The sequence below is a fragment of the Argiope bruennichi genome, chromosome 9 (genome assembly GCF_947563725.1).
Source record: "Argiope bruennichi chromosome 9, qqArgBrue1.1, whole genome shotgun sequence".
NCBI lineage: Eukaryota > Metazoa > Arthropoda > Arachnida > Araneae > Araneidae > Argiope > Argiope bruennichi.
The window spans coordinates 14,292,953-14,309,608 of record NC_079159.1 but is presented as its reverse complement, the minus strand read 5'-3'; the positions used below and the strand labels follow the sequence as shown (position 1 = coordinate 14,309,608).

At 25.9% G+C, this 16,656-nt stretch overlaps 1 protein-coding gene across 4 annotated transcripts in view; it reads right to left on the bottom strand.

The window, feature by feature from the left end:
* Positions 1 to 5,584: 5,584 nt before the first annotated feature.
* Positions 5,585 to 16,656, bottom strand: part of LOC129984275 (rho GTPase-activating protein 39-like) — a 171,524-nt gene continuing 160,452 nt past the window's right edge. For 2 of the 4 annotated variants that reach the window (XM_056094119.1, XM_056094118.1), the window contains 10 exons: positions 15,872 to 16,111; positions 14,707 to 14,783; positions 14,127 to 14,234; positions 12,999 to 13,148; positions 11,951 to 12,177; positions 10,902 to 11,031; positions 8,353 to 8,466; positions 8,050 to 8,207; positions 7,235 to 7,493; positions 5,585 to 6,266 (listed from right to left, as the gene is read on the bottom strand). In XM_056094119.1, coding sequence (XP_055950094.1) covers positions 6,072 to 6,266; positions 7,235 to 7,493; positions 8,050 to 8,207; positions 8,353 to 8,466; positions 10,902 to 11,031; positions 11,951 to 12,177; positions 12,999 to 13,148; positions 14,127 to 14,234; positions 14,707 to 14,783; positions 15,872 to 16,111 — 1,658 coding nt within the window. In that variant the 3' untranslated portion in view covers positions 5,585 to 6,071. The remainder of the gene's footprint in view (positions 6,267 to 7,234; positions 7,494 to 8,049; positions 8,208 to 8,352; positions 8,467 to 10,901; positions 11,032 to 11,950; positions 12,178 to 12,998; positions 13,149 to 14,126; positions 14,235 to 14,706; positions 14,784 to 15,871; positions 16,112 to 16,656) is intronic. The other 2 variants (XM_056094120.1, XM_056094121.1) reach the window with 2 other exon arrangements.

Below are 16,656 nucleotides of genomic sequence, written 5' to 3'. Positions count from 1 at the left end.
AATGTCTCTTGAAAGATTCAGAATTCTGATGTAGAAATAGAGGGAACTTCAAGCCAAATTATGACAACAATGCTTTAGAATCGAAGGAATTTCACAAATATGGCGCTGATCCTCCTACATAGCCGAAATTTCAGTCGCTCGGAAATTTAAATGTAAATGTCTCGAAGTCAAGATCAAGCAGTCTTTTTAGATTATGGTGTTTTTGTTAGCTACTAATGCTTTATCCTGCTTATGAAAAATATATGCAAATTGACATGCCTGATATGAATTAGCAAAATAAAAAATAAAAAATCTAATTTTAGAATAAATTCCTCAAATCTTTAGTGCCCATTTCAAGTCGGCTGTTTAGCTTGTCGATATGACATTTAGCATCGTACGCAAATATAATGGAATGCAGACAAAAAACAGTTAAACGTCATAAACCAAAGGTTTGTGCTGAATATAAATACAGAGAAGTAAAATAAATATGTATAATTGAATGCTAAAATTAATAAACTTGTACAAAACGTGCTTGAGATATTAAAAACAGTGTGCCGAAAAGAAAATTTATTGATTCCAGGAGTCTCAAAATTTGATTCCATTATCCGCGTTAATATGTCACGTGTGCGAAAGGCAAGGACAAATATAAAATACTGTTTCCTATTTTTCCTAGAAAGGCCAATTCTACAGAATTGTTGAATTTCTGTCCTTGCCTGTAGCATAGATACAAATACAAACTAAAAATAACGGTCACTATTTATTAACTTTTTATATTCAATGTTAGATTATAAGCATTTCTCATTTTTTCTAAATGAAATTAACATTTCAATGTGACATTAATTAAAAGAAAATTATCCTTAGCATTGTTCAGCGTTATTTTGCCTAATTAAACTCCAAATTCTTCTTACCTACTTTCATAATTAACATTCGAGTGTCTTAAAAGATTTTATAACTTAGTTAATGTAACCACACATTAAAATGCTGTATGCAAAAAAATATTTTATTAATGCAGTACACTTGTATAAATTAATTGTAATTGTAATTACATTACATTACTAATGCTAAAAAATCCAATTTGGATGTTACGTTCAAATTTATTATATTTCTTTAAAATTAATAATTTAGCTTTTTCATATTGATTCATAGCAAACGAAACGAAATCAAAATCGAATGTGTTTCCATTAAAATGAAAGGCTTAAAACTATTGTTCAAATGCCATTTTGCGACTCATTGAGATTATTTGGTGCGCACTTCTAGTAATGTAGATAAATACTGCCTTTAATTTTTATTTAGATCAATTGTTATGAGCAATAAGTAATATTGTATACAATTAAGAATTTTTTTTCTAGTTTTCAGAAGTAATATTGTTTTCTTCGTTTCCCCCCCCCCCCTAATTTTCCTTACTTTCCACGGCTTTATTTTCATAATAAATTGCCATTTCAATAAATATATAAGAAGTTATTTTCTGCATTTGATTCGTTTTATCAACTCGCTTTCTGCTCTGCCTGTTCGAAGCACATTTTGGAATCGATTTTAAACTAACTCCCCGATGAGCTAGAGAATTGAAATCAGGTCAGAATTGAAGGACGATGCAATATTAATTCCCTTTCTTACCTATTCGGAAATAATTCTACAATCGAATAAAACTTTCATTATTGACATCTGTGGACATGTCAAATCTATAGCTCATCAGGAAGTTAGTTTAAAATCGATTGTAATTTCACACAGAAAAGATTGAAAAAGCAGAAAATAAATATTTAAATAAAAATTAATATGCCACATTTTTAAAACGGACTAAAAAATATAAATAAAAAATTCACTATCACATATTTTCAAGATAATCCGTATGGGACTATCAGAAACTATTTTACACCTTTAATCTATTTTAAAAAACATGGTAAAAAATTTAAATAAATTATTATAAAAATTTGTGTAGTCCTTTTTTATTTTTTAACTTCAGATGGATATTAAGTGATATCTAAATCATATATCTAACTAATAGTTCATCTACAGCAACTTCAATTCAACTTCCAGCCGTAGCCAGTATCAAAATAACAACACTAAAGGTACAAATTCCAATCCGAATTTAAGTTTATGAGATAAAAAAGAAAGTGCTATAGGTTAATGAAGAGAAGGTGTATGTTTGAGTGGTTAAGTTTGTTTCCATCACAATCTCTCCTAATGACCATGAGGGATTGATGAATCCATTTTACATATCCCAAAAATTAACATGATGTAAAACTCTGGCATAATATCAGTGAAATACACAAACATACATGTGTATTTTATTCTAATTTCATTAGAAAAGCAAGTAAGAACAATTTTGGAAAAAATAGTGAAAAATTAACTAATGATGGTGTAACTTATAATATTTTGTAAAGATTTCACTTAGAAAAAGTTTAAAGCACAATTTTAAAAGGGCAGGGGGGGGGCAATAATTCCACATGGAACTCCTCAGTTTTAAAAAATTATTACTAAGTTAACATAACAGTTCCTGACTTCTTGGTTGAATCAAAACTTTTCATTATATAAAAAAAAAAAAAAACATTTAGCAAAGTATTAGAAAATTTTATAAAAGCAATGAAAATGATTGTTTCATCAATTAGAACTGGGTTCAAACCACTAAATTCGATGAAAACGATTCTTTAGAGGTAAACTTTTTTAAATATACAAACAACTTATTCTCAGCATTAGGGGATCACATTCTTTGCTACTTAAAATCCCAATTTATCCATTTTAATAATAATAATAAAAACAAATTATTCTGAAGTGCTACCTTGAAAGTGAATTCTTTTATTACAGAATCGACCTTTTCAAAATTTCTAATTATTTTAGATGGCACTGCACCAATTAAAATTAAATTATCTGGAAGCTATTTCTCTTAATACTGAGCTTCAATTATAAAAAGCACGGCAAGATCTTGTCACCAAGCTCATGAAAATTTTCCACTCTATTAAAAGCTTTAGTCAAATAGGTGCCATCCCTTGAAAAAAATAAAGAAAGAAAAAAAGATATTGAACCGAAACTTTAAATCTAATTAATGTTTTAACACTAGAACAAAAATCTGGAACATAATCATCCTTGATGATGACGACATAATTTAACATATATTGGGTACACAGAAGAGTAACAGAAGATGAAATTGACATGGATAAGCATAAGATAAGTTTAACTGTATACAGATTGAATTTTTTAAATTCTGACAATCTTATAAATAGACGCACATTCAAAGTTATATGATTGCAGAAAGAAATATGTAACTTTTATGTGATAATATGTGTAGCGAATTTTTAAAAAGGGTTCCTTTCTAAAATCTATAATCACATGCATGTATTTTAATCTCAAATAATCTGTATTACTTTGGATGTTATTTCAAGAGATTGAAAACATTCACTTGATGCAGCAATTTCTACTGATGGAATTACAAATGTCAGAACCCCCTCCCCCCAAATTTTATATAGGAACATATGGTATGACTTAAGAAATATTTGGTTTCCCATCAAAATAGTAACAATCATCCAAAAATACACCAGATGTCTGTCTTCTTGTATGACTATAAGAAATTGTATAAAATGATTTCAGGGATAAGATAAAAATTATTAGAATTGTCGCATTTAACAAGAAATCATTTTAAAAATTCAGATTTAGTGATGGGACACTATTTTTTAGTTGGGAAGAAATACACATTCAATTATATACACACAAAAAGAGAGAGAGAGAGTGAAAGAAAATCCATACACCAACATGATCTTGTTGGTGTCTGGATTTACTGATTAAGAAAGATAGTACATAAATTACTGCAATAGATCCAATGCAGACATTTAAGAAAAAATCACAATCTATGACTTGAAAAGTTTATTTTGTCACATTATAATATGCTAATATTACAAGAGCTGGAATACATCTTTTGTCACTCTACATCATATACAACTATGTACAATAGGGCACTTGCTTCATTTCAAAATAAACTAACTTATCAACGTACACATACAACATCCTCCGGTAAAAGCAGGTGCTAACCAATTAAGTAGGTGAATTAAGGCTTTAATACTACTAGTTATGAATCTATTAAGCATAACAAGGTCAAAAATTGCAACAATACTAATCATTTAAAAAACTATTACGGTATACAACACTAAAATGACGCTTCTTACAATAAATTTCATACCATTAAGTCAACCTTAAATATGATTGTCTGAGATTTTGATAAATCTCAGGAGATAAGCTAATGAAAAATATTGCAAGAATATGAGATAAATTTCATATAAATACAAGAATGTACTGATGTATACATGCATGTTAATCTTATGTAAAATAATGGAATAAAAAAAGATATTATTGGAAAAAAATATATAAAGAATTTTACATCTCATGTAATATGATTTTTAAAAATAAAGACAAACAAGTTGAAGTTATGACTATCTCATACATTCAGTACTTTATAATTTTTGTAATAATGAAATATTTTTTAAATAATAAGTTATTAAAAATACATCAAAATTATTAGTTAAATTCAGATTCATTTTAAATTGCAGATTCTTAATATACATAGATATGGAAGCACTTAATTACAACAGAGATTCAAAATATATTCTTTCTTTTAGAATATGAATAAATTATTTGGTCTGTACAATAAGAAATTTACAAATGGTTTTCAATATATACAGTTAAAGAAGAAAATAACCGGGCCTCATTATACAAAAGATATGAGCAATGCATGATTTAAAAAAAAAAAAAAAACCCTATTTATGGAAATATTTGGCCAATTTTGAATATAAATATTAATTTAATCACATTATATGAATATAAACATTATTTTGGTATATATATATATGAATACATATATACAAATAAAAGCAAATTTTCATGAAAGCTTAAAAATATCATAGAAAAATGGTTAAAAAAAACATTTAAAAATGAAAAGAAAAAACGCCTTTCATAAAAAAAATATACATTATATGTAATATGTTCAAACAATGTTTATTGACAATTAACAAACTAAAATAGTTAAATCATGAAAATACTAATTTTTCTTAAATTTGAAAGCTTTTTATTTTTAAGTATTTATTACAACAAATTATAACAAAAAATTAAAAATCTCTCTATATATTTTTTATTTTGTAACATTATTATGTGAGTCAAATATATTATGCTTTGTCACATATTTATTTAAAGCTAGTTTTTTTTAAAAACATTTTATTATGGCACTTGCCTTTTATTTTTTTGTAAAAATTCAGATCTCGGATTTAAAAAAAAATTTGAAATATTCTGACGAACATGTGGAGTTCAACATTTTCAAATCTATTTTAAGCAAAGTTATATTTTTAGATAATATTGATTATCACAATTAAAACTACCTAAATGTATATGGGGTTTAAATTAACAAGATGATTTCTAATTTCACTAGAATGCAAAGAAATAAAATTGCATCCTTTTCCTACACATAATACAACTTAAATATAACATAAATAACAATAGCAAAATCATACTTTATATATATATATATATATATATATATATATATATATATATATATATATATATATATATATATATATATATATATATATTAATTAAATAAAATTATATATATATAGGAATAAAAAAAAGTCTTGGCCTCAGAGTTTAACTTCAGCAAAATTTTCTTTGTATCAAAAATGAACAAATTGTCAAGATTTTGTTTCAATTTAACAAATCCTCTGCACAAAACAACTTTATAGATACGTAAATGTATGAATTTCATAAGTCAAAAAAATTTTCAAGTAGTTAAATAATAATAATAATAAATTTTAATATGATTTTCCATTCTTATAGGTGATTTCCAGATAAAGCAAAGTAAAGAAATATATTTAAAACCTTGTCATTTCAAACCGATAATACACCTAAGAACAAAGGTAAGTAAAAGTTGAATAAATAGAAAAATCTTTAACTCCACCATATTTCTAATTATTAAAAATCGATCAGACTGTTCTGTAAAAATATTTGGGGGGTAGTACGACTGAAAAAAATTAACATTGCAATCTCTTTATCTTAATACAAGTTTACCTAATTTAAGATAATTTTGATTAGCTTTATAACAGTCAGAATTTTTTTCACAAGACTCCTTTCATGCAAGTAGTATCTAAATTTTCGATGAGCATTTTAACATAGGCCATTTCTTTCCTTGTATTTTCGAAGATAACCCTAGGGTCATCGGACATGCATCGCAGACAATTTGGCGCCATCACCATTGCAAGGTTGCTCGCATCCATCTTGGTTACTGTAGCATTTTGCTCGGCAGCAAAGACCTGTATAAAAGATGTTCGTTATTTTCATTCAATTGTTTTACAAAAATAATTTTGTGCTAAATAAATAAATAAATCAGCTTATTTAGTAGTACAACGAATTCAACAGAACACTTTGGAAACAATATGAAATTTTTAGTTTCAATGATATTTAACCATTTCTGAATTTTAATAATAATGCCCCATTTTAAAGCAACACTAGGGACCTATTTTGAACCGCGGTCAGATGATGAGGACGACACCTGAGTTGGCACCCCCCTCCCCTCTCCCGAATTTCAGCTGCAGGACGTTTGCTTTCAACGAATTTAACATGCACCAGGCCCGCTTACAAGGCAGTCCTTCGGTGGAATCGGGTATTTATGGTTCCGAAGGCGAGACCTTAACACTAGGATCCCTAACCCTTTCTGAATAGTAATAATACAATAATTATAAACAGCAAGAGAAGATTTCTTTCTTATATACTCTCTAATATTGGTATCACCAACTTCCTATATAAAAATTTTACACCTAGGGTAAGGCCAAAACCCTTCAGAGCCTTATTCCTTTGCAGAAACTTTTTTGGTGTAACATGTTAATGTATCAAGAACATTATAGAACATACAGCTACTAGGTGAAGGTAACTATATAAACTTTAGATTTCAAATTCTTTTCCAGGTGCACATTTTTTTTAAAGTATAAAACAGCACAAAATATAATTCTTTCTGTCCTTACTCTAAAGTAATGTTCTAGCTAGTAATATATGTTTATATCTTATGATTTATGAAAAGTTTATTGGAATATAATTAAAATGGATATTACACACATTCAATGAAAAAAAAAAAAAAGAAGATAAAATTAAAGAATCGTAGACAGAAATAATAAAAACAGAGGTTTGTATAAATATATGTATTTGTCCTATATATATATATATATATATAATTCCAGATATGGAAAGTATGGTAAATCTATATATATCATTTATCACAGCTCACCTGTAAAAATCGAATCAGATAGCATAGCACCAGTCTGTTGATTTCAGGAAGTTTGTCTACAATAGCAACAGCACCTTCAGGGTCCAAGCAATTCTGTATGCATTCCTCATAGAATTCACTGGGAATTAAAGGTTCATACAGCTCCCTGTACCACAATTTCAGCAGAGAAGCAGGTACATGGGGGTCATTGCATTCAGGGACTTCCCACTGGTCAATCTGGAGCTTCATGGCATTCACTTCATCAATATCTCCAGGAACTCTGTAGAGTGTAAAAATTTTTTTAAATAAATTATTTCTATTTCAGCATTATTTTCATTTAGATTTCTTGTAAAAAAAATAGAAACTAAAATATAATAATAATTTATGAATTCAAGACGATTTGCTATTGCTATTTTGGGGGATTGTTATTTTTTAATCTTTTATTTTTTGGCCTATTTCACAATGAACAACCCCAATCACAAATGAACATACATTTACTTTTCACAGAAATTATTTCTTTCAAATACCGCTTTATACCATTTCCAAGTAACAGTATTGTATAATCCATTTGATAATCTGAACTCTCTGAGTTATGAATCAAATTTTTGCATAAAAATTTAACAATTTATTTTAAATATTAAAAATATAGAATAAAAATTAGTTATTAATATTTCATTTAAATCCCAACACATCATTAATAAATGTATTAATGTGTAAATAAATGTATAGTGCAAATTATACTTTTTAAAGTTCATATGCCATTCAACAGTAGAAAATAATGAATTTCCACTAATCTGTTTTAATCATTAAAGGTTGGAGAATTATCATTTAATTACCTAAAAATTCCTTCTGTTTGAGTTCCATTCAACTGAAGCACAGCTTCAGATAAGGTTGTTTGTATCCAGGGCAGTTGGCGGTTAGGATATTTATGAGCTTGCAAAGCCATAACTTCTTCCAGTAGATTACCAAACATACTAGGTCTAAATATCTGTATCTAAAATAAATAAGAAACAATTAAGTAAAAAGTTCAAAATATATATCCAAATACTTTTATTTTAAATTACAAATCGTGATTTTTTAAAACTAAAATGCACTTTCTTTATTATTTGTTTCATGTAGATATGTAAGAAATATCTTACTCTAGATTGCTCAATCTCTTCAAGAGTAGGTTTTCTGAGACCTCGTTTTGCTCCACTTTTTGATATCCTCTCCAAGCGTTTGCTACATACAGCCGCATAATGACTTAATTTAAACTGAAAAACACAAATTAAGAATTTACAAAATATTTATAAAAGCTACATGATATTCAAAAAAGTTATTTTGTGTGTAACCACAAATGAACTAAAGTTTAAAATATGCCATTATCCCCTCCCATATATATATATATATATATATATATATATATATATATATATATTTCATACATAAATTCATTACATAAAAATAAAAAACACATAAAACGTTTAGCAATTTCAGGAATATGAAAGAATTAATTTGAATAATTTGTTTCACTTCAGCAATGTTTTAATATGATAAATAAATATTCAATTTCTTTAACTATTTCTTACCAAGAGGACCTTCATGTATTTACTTTCCTTTCCAACAAAAGTAAAAAATTTTGTAAAAAATACATTCTAGTTAATTCAAATCCCCCCCCCCAGCTATTTTAGAAATATATCGATATAGAAGAAGTTCTTTATTTAAAAATACAGATAGTTGTTATGAAGTTATTAATCAATATAAATATGCTCTAGTGTTAAATATCAAATGCTCATCTATATTTCAACTAAGTATTATAATAAATAGAAATTTTGAAGATAGAAAAATATTGCACTGAATTGTCAGACTACTAAAACTTAAGTTTTCATATCTGTGGATAAATTCTCTATCAAAAACCAATGTTCAATACTTAAATTTCTCTGAAATTTCCACAAATGAAATAATGTTTTTGGTAAACAGTATAATAAAGAGTATTTTTTTTTTAACATAGTGAACCTATGAGATTAGATTATTTTAAGTTATTAATATTATTCACATCAAATAATATTGATTAAAAAATAAGACTATTACAATAAAACATGAAAGTGATCAAATGGGAGGAAAATGAATTAATATACTCTTATGGCTTAGAAAAAAAATCTTTATAATAATAAAAAATTATTATTATATGCAGTATATTTTGCATACTAATGATACACTGACATATAGGATTCTTTTTCTGCCATCAGGAGGACATTTTAAAACAAAAACTCTCATTTTAAATTAAGTCATAACTATATATATATATATATATATATATATATATATATATATATATATATATATATATATATATATATATATATATATATATATATATATATACGATCTGTATATACATATATATACGATCTGTATATATATATATATATATATACATATATATCGTTTGTATATATATATCAAGGAGAACTGTCTAAAATTTTATGGAATCTTAAATTTTTTTAAAATTTATTATATATATATATATATATTATTAATTATTATTATCATAAATTTTATTAATTTTTTTATATTTTAAATTTATTATTATTAATTATTAAAAAAATTAAAATTTTTAAAAAAATATTATTATTATATCTGGGCTTCAAGTATTGTTTTTCAATTGAAAATTAATAATAATAACAAATATTCAATTAGTATTCAACTTGGCGAGATTTCAAATAAGTCGCCATCTAGGATTTTACCAAAATACTTTGTTTCAGTAAAAAATACTATTATATTAATTGAAGATTAATTCTTTCCACTTTAATTTAAAGTATAAATTCTACAGGAGCTAACAAAAAATTAGAGAGATACATATTACATTATGACTGAAGGCGTTTATAATATTATGAGTGAATTATATGACTATCAAAATTTGAAGTTTTAAAACATTTTGATGAAGAAGCTATTAAAGTAGGAATTACATAAAATATTTAATTATTAAAATTTTAACGAACATTAAGATTGGCGAACCAGCTGGTCGCCAAAGGCGGCTATTATATATATATATATATCTGTCTGTGTGTGTAAACATATTTTAGCAGATGTGTGGCCAAATAGAAGAAACTTAGGAAAATTTTAAAATTGCGATTTATCTCATCTCGGGAGGCACATTATGTACAAGGAAGAAGGGATGAGATATGTCAGTCTATATCGTGGCATAAGAGCAAAAGAAACAGAAAATTTTCCCTTCAGTGATTTTATAATCAGTTATTTTTATAATTTTTTGAATTTCTTTGTCATATGTAGTACTAGGAAAGGTAAATTTAGGTATCTTTAAAAGAATGTTATAAACATTTTTATCTCTTCACTTGAAGTGTGAGGAAATAATGAAATGCTGATACCAGCAATTTTATAGAGCATATGCAGCATTAAATAAAATTTTAAAAAAAATGGAATTCGATCAGGAAATAAGAGCACATTTTAAAATGAAGTTAATATGAGCTAAATTAAGAAAAAAAGTGCAAAATTAATTAGGATTTAAATTAAATGAAGAAATATATATATACATATATATATATATATGGAATAATTCTTTAGACTTTCATATTCTGTGGCCCACTTAAATTTCAGGTATATATTGTATTTAAATTAATTCAAAAAGACTGAAAAATTATATTTTGTGTATGTATATACAATATATACAAGTAGACTTAATACTTACATCTGGCTCATCGAAAGATGTATCTTTGTGTCTGTTAATGAAGCCTTCAAGGTAAGGTTGAAATTTGACAGATGGTGGAAAGAAGGTCAAGCATATGGCCATTAACTCCCAGCCAAGTACTAGACTTTCTCTGATAAAAAAAAAATAATAAAAATATAATAAATATGAAAAACTGCATAATTTGCAAACTGATTTATGACCATACTAAAAACATTTAATATATCTACAAAAAGTCTTTACAAAACTATCCTGAATCATTTAAAAATTAGCAAGGTTTGTTCCATTAAAGGCTGTATATATTTATAAAAGTGTAAATACAATTCATATTATTTTACAACATTGATAGATGAAAATCTAAAATGAGTTTGAAGTGCAAGCTGTTTTATCTAAATTTATAATTAAATCAATGAATTAAATAATATTTCAGTGTTTTTCAACATAATATGTGATGTCAGACATAAAACAATCGCCATCTTGAAAACATAGGCTTTTTAAGAAATATTTAAATATTCCAGATCAGGATATGTTTAACTATGTTTGTAACTCTTCCATAAATTTCTAATACATTCTTTGATAAGTAAACAAAAATTGTACAGAAAATCCTCTAGACTTAAAAAGTTTTCATTGAAATTTTCTAAATAATCAGTTTAAATTCAATTTTAGTTATCATTAATTAATGTAATACTTTCTAATTTCATCACAACATTAAAGATACGGAGAAATGCTTTTTTTGATAGAAATGGGGGCATAAAAAAGTTTTACTTTTCAGAAAAGATCATGAGCAAAAGAAATTTACATTCAGTATTTGATTATGCCTTTAGACAAATATTTAATCAAAGCAATTAGACATATTTAATAAAGAGAAAATATCTAAAAAAAAAATTTGAATCTCTACAATTATCTTTTTATACATAAATAGAATAAGATTTTTAATGTTTTTATACAGTTGTGAGTAATATATGATTATCATATTCAATAATATATTATATTAATAACAATGCAATAGAAAGAAGGACTTCAAGCAAAGAAAAAGAAAGTAAAAATCTTACTTCCTAGGATTTTCAGTTGTCTGTCGACAGATTTGCACGAAAAGCTCGTCTCTCACTGACTGTCTACTCCAACCTTTTGTACAAATTTCCAAAACTACAGATTCCAGCGACTGACCGCTTTTGGTTTTCCTGTCCCTCATATAAGTTTGTATCAATTTGAATAGTTCGCAAGCATCCCGTTTAAGAGACTTATCTGTAGTCATGATCATTGGCTTGCGAATGGGATCCTATTAAAATAAGAAACATACATTAATATCTATTTTCAGGCAAAGTATAAGCAGAAAAAAAATAGATATGCCCTCACATGCATGTTTTAAATTCTGTCTAAAAATATATCAAAATATGCAGGGTTAAGAAAGACTAAATAGATGACAAATCGCTCAGTATATTTCTATACTGGATAAATGATAAAAAAAAAATTAATAAAAAGCCAAAATGGGTCTTACTATGTTGGCAGAATATAAATTATTGCATATTTTAGAATTTAAAAAAATGCTTGTATAAAATAAAATAATCAGAATGCTGAAGATATTTTTATTTTAGATTTAGTAGATTTAACTGGATATTATATAATAAATTGAGATGATAAAGGGTTATTTAATGAAATCAGAATTTAAAACAGAAGAAACATGTGTAACATGCTTTCTATTATACTATAAATTAATTTTGACATCAATTCAGCAGTTTACATTCTGATTTCGTATTACTGAAATCAGAACAATTTCCCATAGACATTTTTTTAAATTCAGTATCCTTTTTAAGAATTAAAATTGATTAATGCATTTGAAGTTAATGATAAAAACTATATTTAAAAACAGAAGACCATTTTCATTTTAGCAATGATGATAACATTAAACATCTAGAATCTAATATTTATCTATTCATTACAGAAAATCATTAAAAACATATTAAAATATTTTAATAAAATATATTAATAATTAAAATTATATATAAATAATATTAAAAATATATTTAATAATTAAAAATTTTTTTGAATAATGATATTAGAACTACTTTATGAGTTTTAAACACAGGAAAAGCATTTTACCTTAGACCATGACAGCATATCTTGTATTGTGAATTTCTTCCTGAAAATTCCTTTTTTATGCCTATTCAAATTGTCTTGAGCATACTTCTCAATATCACTTTCTGAAGGCTGTTTCTTGTCTTTTCCACCATTATTACTTGCCAGTGCAGCCTGAAAAAGGTATGATAACATCTCAAATTTACTGATGATTTATGAAATTTACTGATTTGAATATTAAAAAACAACTAAAGACATAATATAAGTTATAAATAGTACTATTCATTATAATCTTCATAGTTTTCCATAACTAAAGAGTGCAAATTATGCCTAAATATTTAAATATCTTTCAATATGATGACCATATATGAAATAAATACGAAAAAATTAAGCTAAAGGTATAAATATGTAGTAACAATAAAGAAGCAGAAGAAACAATTCACATTAAGTTTTACACAGGCATTTTAATTCAAATAAAAAATAGCATAAAATAAATAAATAAGAATAAGTTACTGAAACTTTTTAAGTTTTGCATTTAGCATACTAAAAACAAAGTATGGAACATAATATAGCTAAGTTTTCTATATTCATATAGCAAGACAACACAAAAATATGAAAAATATTATAAATAGATATTACCTAAGTAAATCCTCCATGATATTTTTCATTTAGAGACTATTTTATTGCACAGGTGAAAAGTTAATTACAACTTTTCACAGGGAAAAATGTCACCGAAATTTCTTCATTATATATTTCATACACAATTTGAAACAGAAGGAAAGAATGTGTTATTTAAATAGAATTCTAAAGCTTATAAAGGAGAAAAATATTAGTCCATTACAAACTGATTACTATTTGAAGTCCTTTTTTAAAATCCAATATGGAAGGATATGTTGTTTAAAAGGTAATATAATGTCAAACCATTATTTGACAAAAATATCAGGCATATTAAGTGTGAATTAATGCAAATTAGGCATGATTAGTGCAATGATTATTCATTTATGTTTAAGAAGCAATCATATACATGCAATACATGGCAGTCCAGGTATTGAAAATTTTGCTACATATTAAAGCTAGCTTTGCAACATATAAAGCAAAGGCAGTGCAAAAGCATAAAATCCCAAAGGCAAAAAATCCCTAATGTCATTTTACCTGTCTCTGCATAGCTGCCATGGCATCTAAGCCTCCAGAACCATCTGTTGTTGCCAACATAGAGAGGGGTCGAGGAATCTGACCATGGATGATATCAGTCTGAAAAGACTAAAATAATCAAAATGCTTGCACCTTTTGAGAATATTGTTTATGAAGTAAACTTAGGAATCTTCCAAAGGATGTAGTTTTTCAATAATTTTGTATCATAATTTTATTAATATGTTAAATAAATTCTGCGAATTTCTAATGAGTTCATAGGGAGAAATTACTAATTATATCACAATGCTATGCAGAGAAAAAAAATCTTTAAGTATGTTTATTCATTAAATTTGAGAGCCTGTGTATGTTCAACACGAATTCCTGAAAATAAGGTAATGTTACTCTTTTCTAATAAAAATTAAATATATTTCAAACAAAAAAGAAGTCAATACAGTTATAGAATATAAATATGAATTTCAAAAAAATTTACAAATAGTTAAATAATAAAAATCATATTTTATAATCAACAGAGTAATTTTAAAACTACTCATTAAAACTCAAATAAAATAAATTTACAGTCCAAATGCAGGAGGGAACATACCTGTGATTTTTCTATTGAGGGAGAATGACTAGGAATTAGGTTGGTATTTTTACGTCTCAATGAAGAATGACGAGTGCCTAGATATAAAAGATGATTTCTATTAAAAATTTAAGTACAATATTATCATCAAATGAATAAAAACAATTTTTAATATTTAATTCAATTAAAATCAACATTTACAATTTTCCAATTATAATACCATGAACTGTAATAAATGTGGAAACATATTTTTTAACTTACTAATATTAATTTTTGCAGAAAATTCTTCCAGATATGTATTAAAAAATTAATTTTAATATTTTTTTGACTAAATGAAGTATCAAAATTTTTTTTTCTCTATAAGGTACATGACAGAACTGTAACCAGAACAGTAATATGACATTTTTAAGGCTTTAGAATTAGTTTTAACTAAGACAACATAATGAAATAATGATATTGGAAAGAAAGCTTTAGCATGCTTAGTTGAATTAGTCCCTTGACATTTCTTAGACAACAAAATGTGTTTACATGCTAATAAATTAGTCATTAGTTATTTTCATCTCTTATGTTAGCTCTTTAAATTTATATAATTATTGTGCCACAAAAATCCCATGTACTATTCAATCTAATAAATTTTTTAATGCTCTATATATGTTGATGCTAACTATGGATGCTATGCAATGCATCCATCATATATTAATGACATTCGATGGATTTTCTCAAAATATTTATGGTTCTTGCATGAATCACAGGAGTTCAAAAATCTAAAAATAAATAAAGTCACTAATGGATGTAGCATTAGCATATACTATCATTCCTTCAAAATTTACGCACTTTCCATTTAACTATTTATGTTGCCTTATCTTGTGTTTCTTGGTGATGGTTTCAAATTTTTTGACTATTTGAATTTTTGATAGATTTAGAATATTTTATAGATAGTTTTTTTTCATTTATATTTGAATTATATCAAATAAGTTAGCTTTCTTTAGAAAATCAACAAAAACATGCCTAAAAAATTTAAATTGGGAAGCAAAAATAAAAATACTTTAAACATTTAAAGATGGTAGGGGAGTTGGCACTAATAACACATCTCTTTCATCTCTTCAACCCACTCAATTCTAGTTAGGAATAAGAGCAGATATATTTCATTGTACATTAATTACAGAAATAAAATAGTAAAACTTACTAGACATATGACTAGGATCAGCTTCTTGGAAATTAGGAGGAGGTTCACAATATACTTCATCTTCATCATCATCGTCTAAGTACCGGGTATCATCTAAGTACTCCTGAGAGGAAGAATCTTGATGACTCATTGCTTCATCATCAGCAAAGTCATCATCTTCCTCCCTGTGCCCATCAGAATCATCATCACTTTGAGAAAGAGAATCTAAATCATCACCAATAAAATCTCCAAACTGATAACCTACAAAGAAAACATAAAAGTTACATATTTTTAAAAATTATATTAGATTTTTTAAACAAAATAATTTAAAAAAAAATTTTTTAACACAAAAATTTTGTTGTATTAATATTTTATACAAATAAGAAAAATTTTCTTCTGTTTTTAGTAATAAAATTTGTTTGCCCACACTACTAAATATCTCAGATAATTATTGATTTTTGCTATACTCTAAAAGTGAATGCAAATAAAAAACTTACTTGTATGAATGGTAGGATTTTATTACATATAAAACATCTACTTTATTAAATGCTAAATAAAGAAAACTTATATAACTTTAATGCTTTATGTGCAATTTAGTAATAGGTTAGCCATATTGTATAATCACTCAGATATGATTTTTGAAGGGTAAATGATAGTTACTGATACAAATTTTTTTTAAATGATTTTTGCAAGTGCTACTCAATTTAATGATTCTTGAGATGCATACTCTACTTTTAAAAAAAAGATCTTGTAACATTTCTTATAACATATTAGATAGAATAGATACTTTTAAATGAAACAGAAAT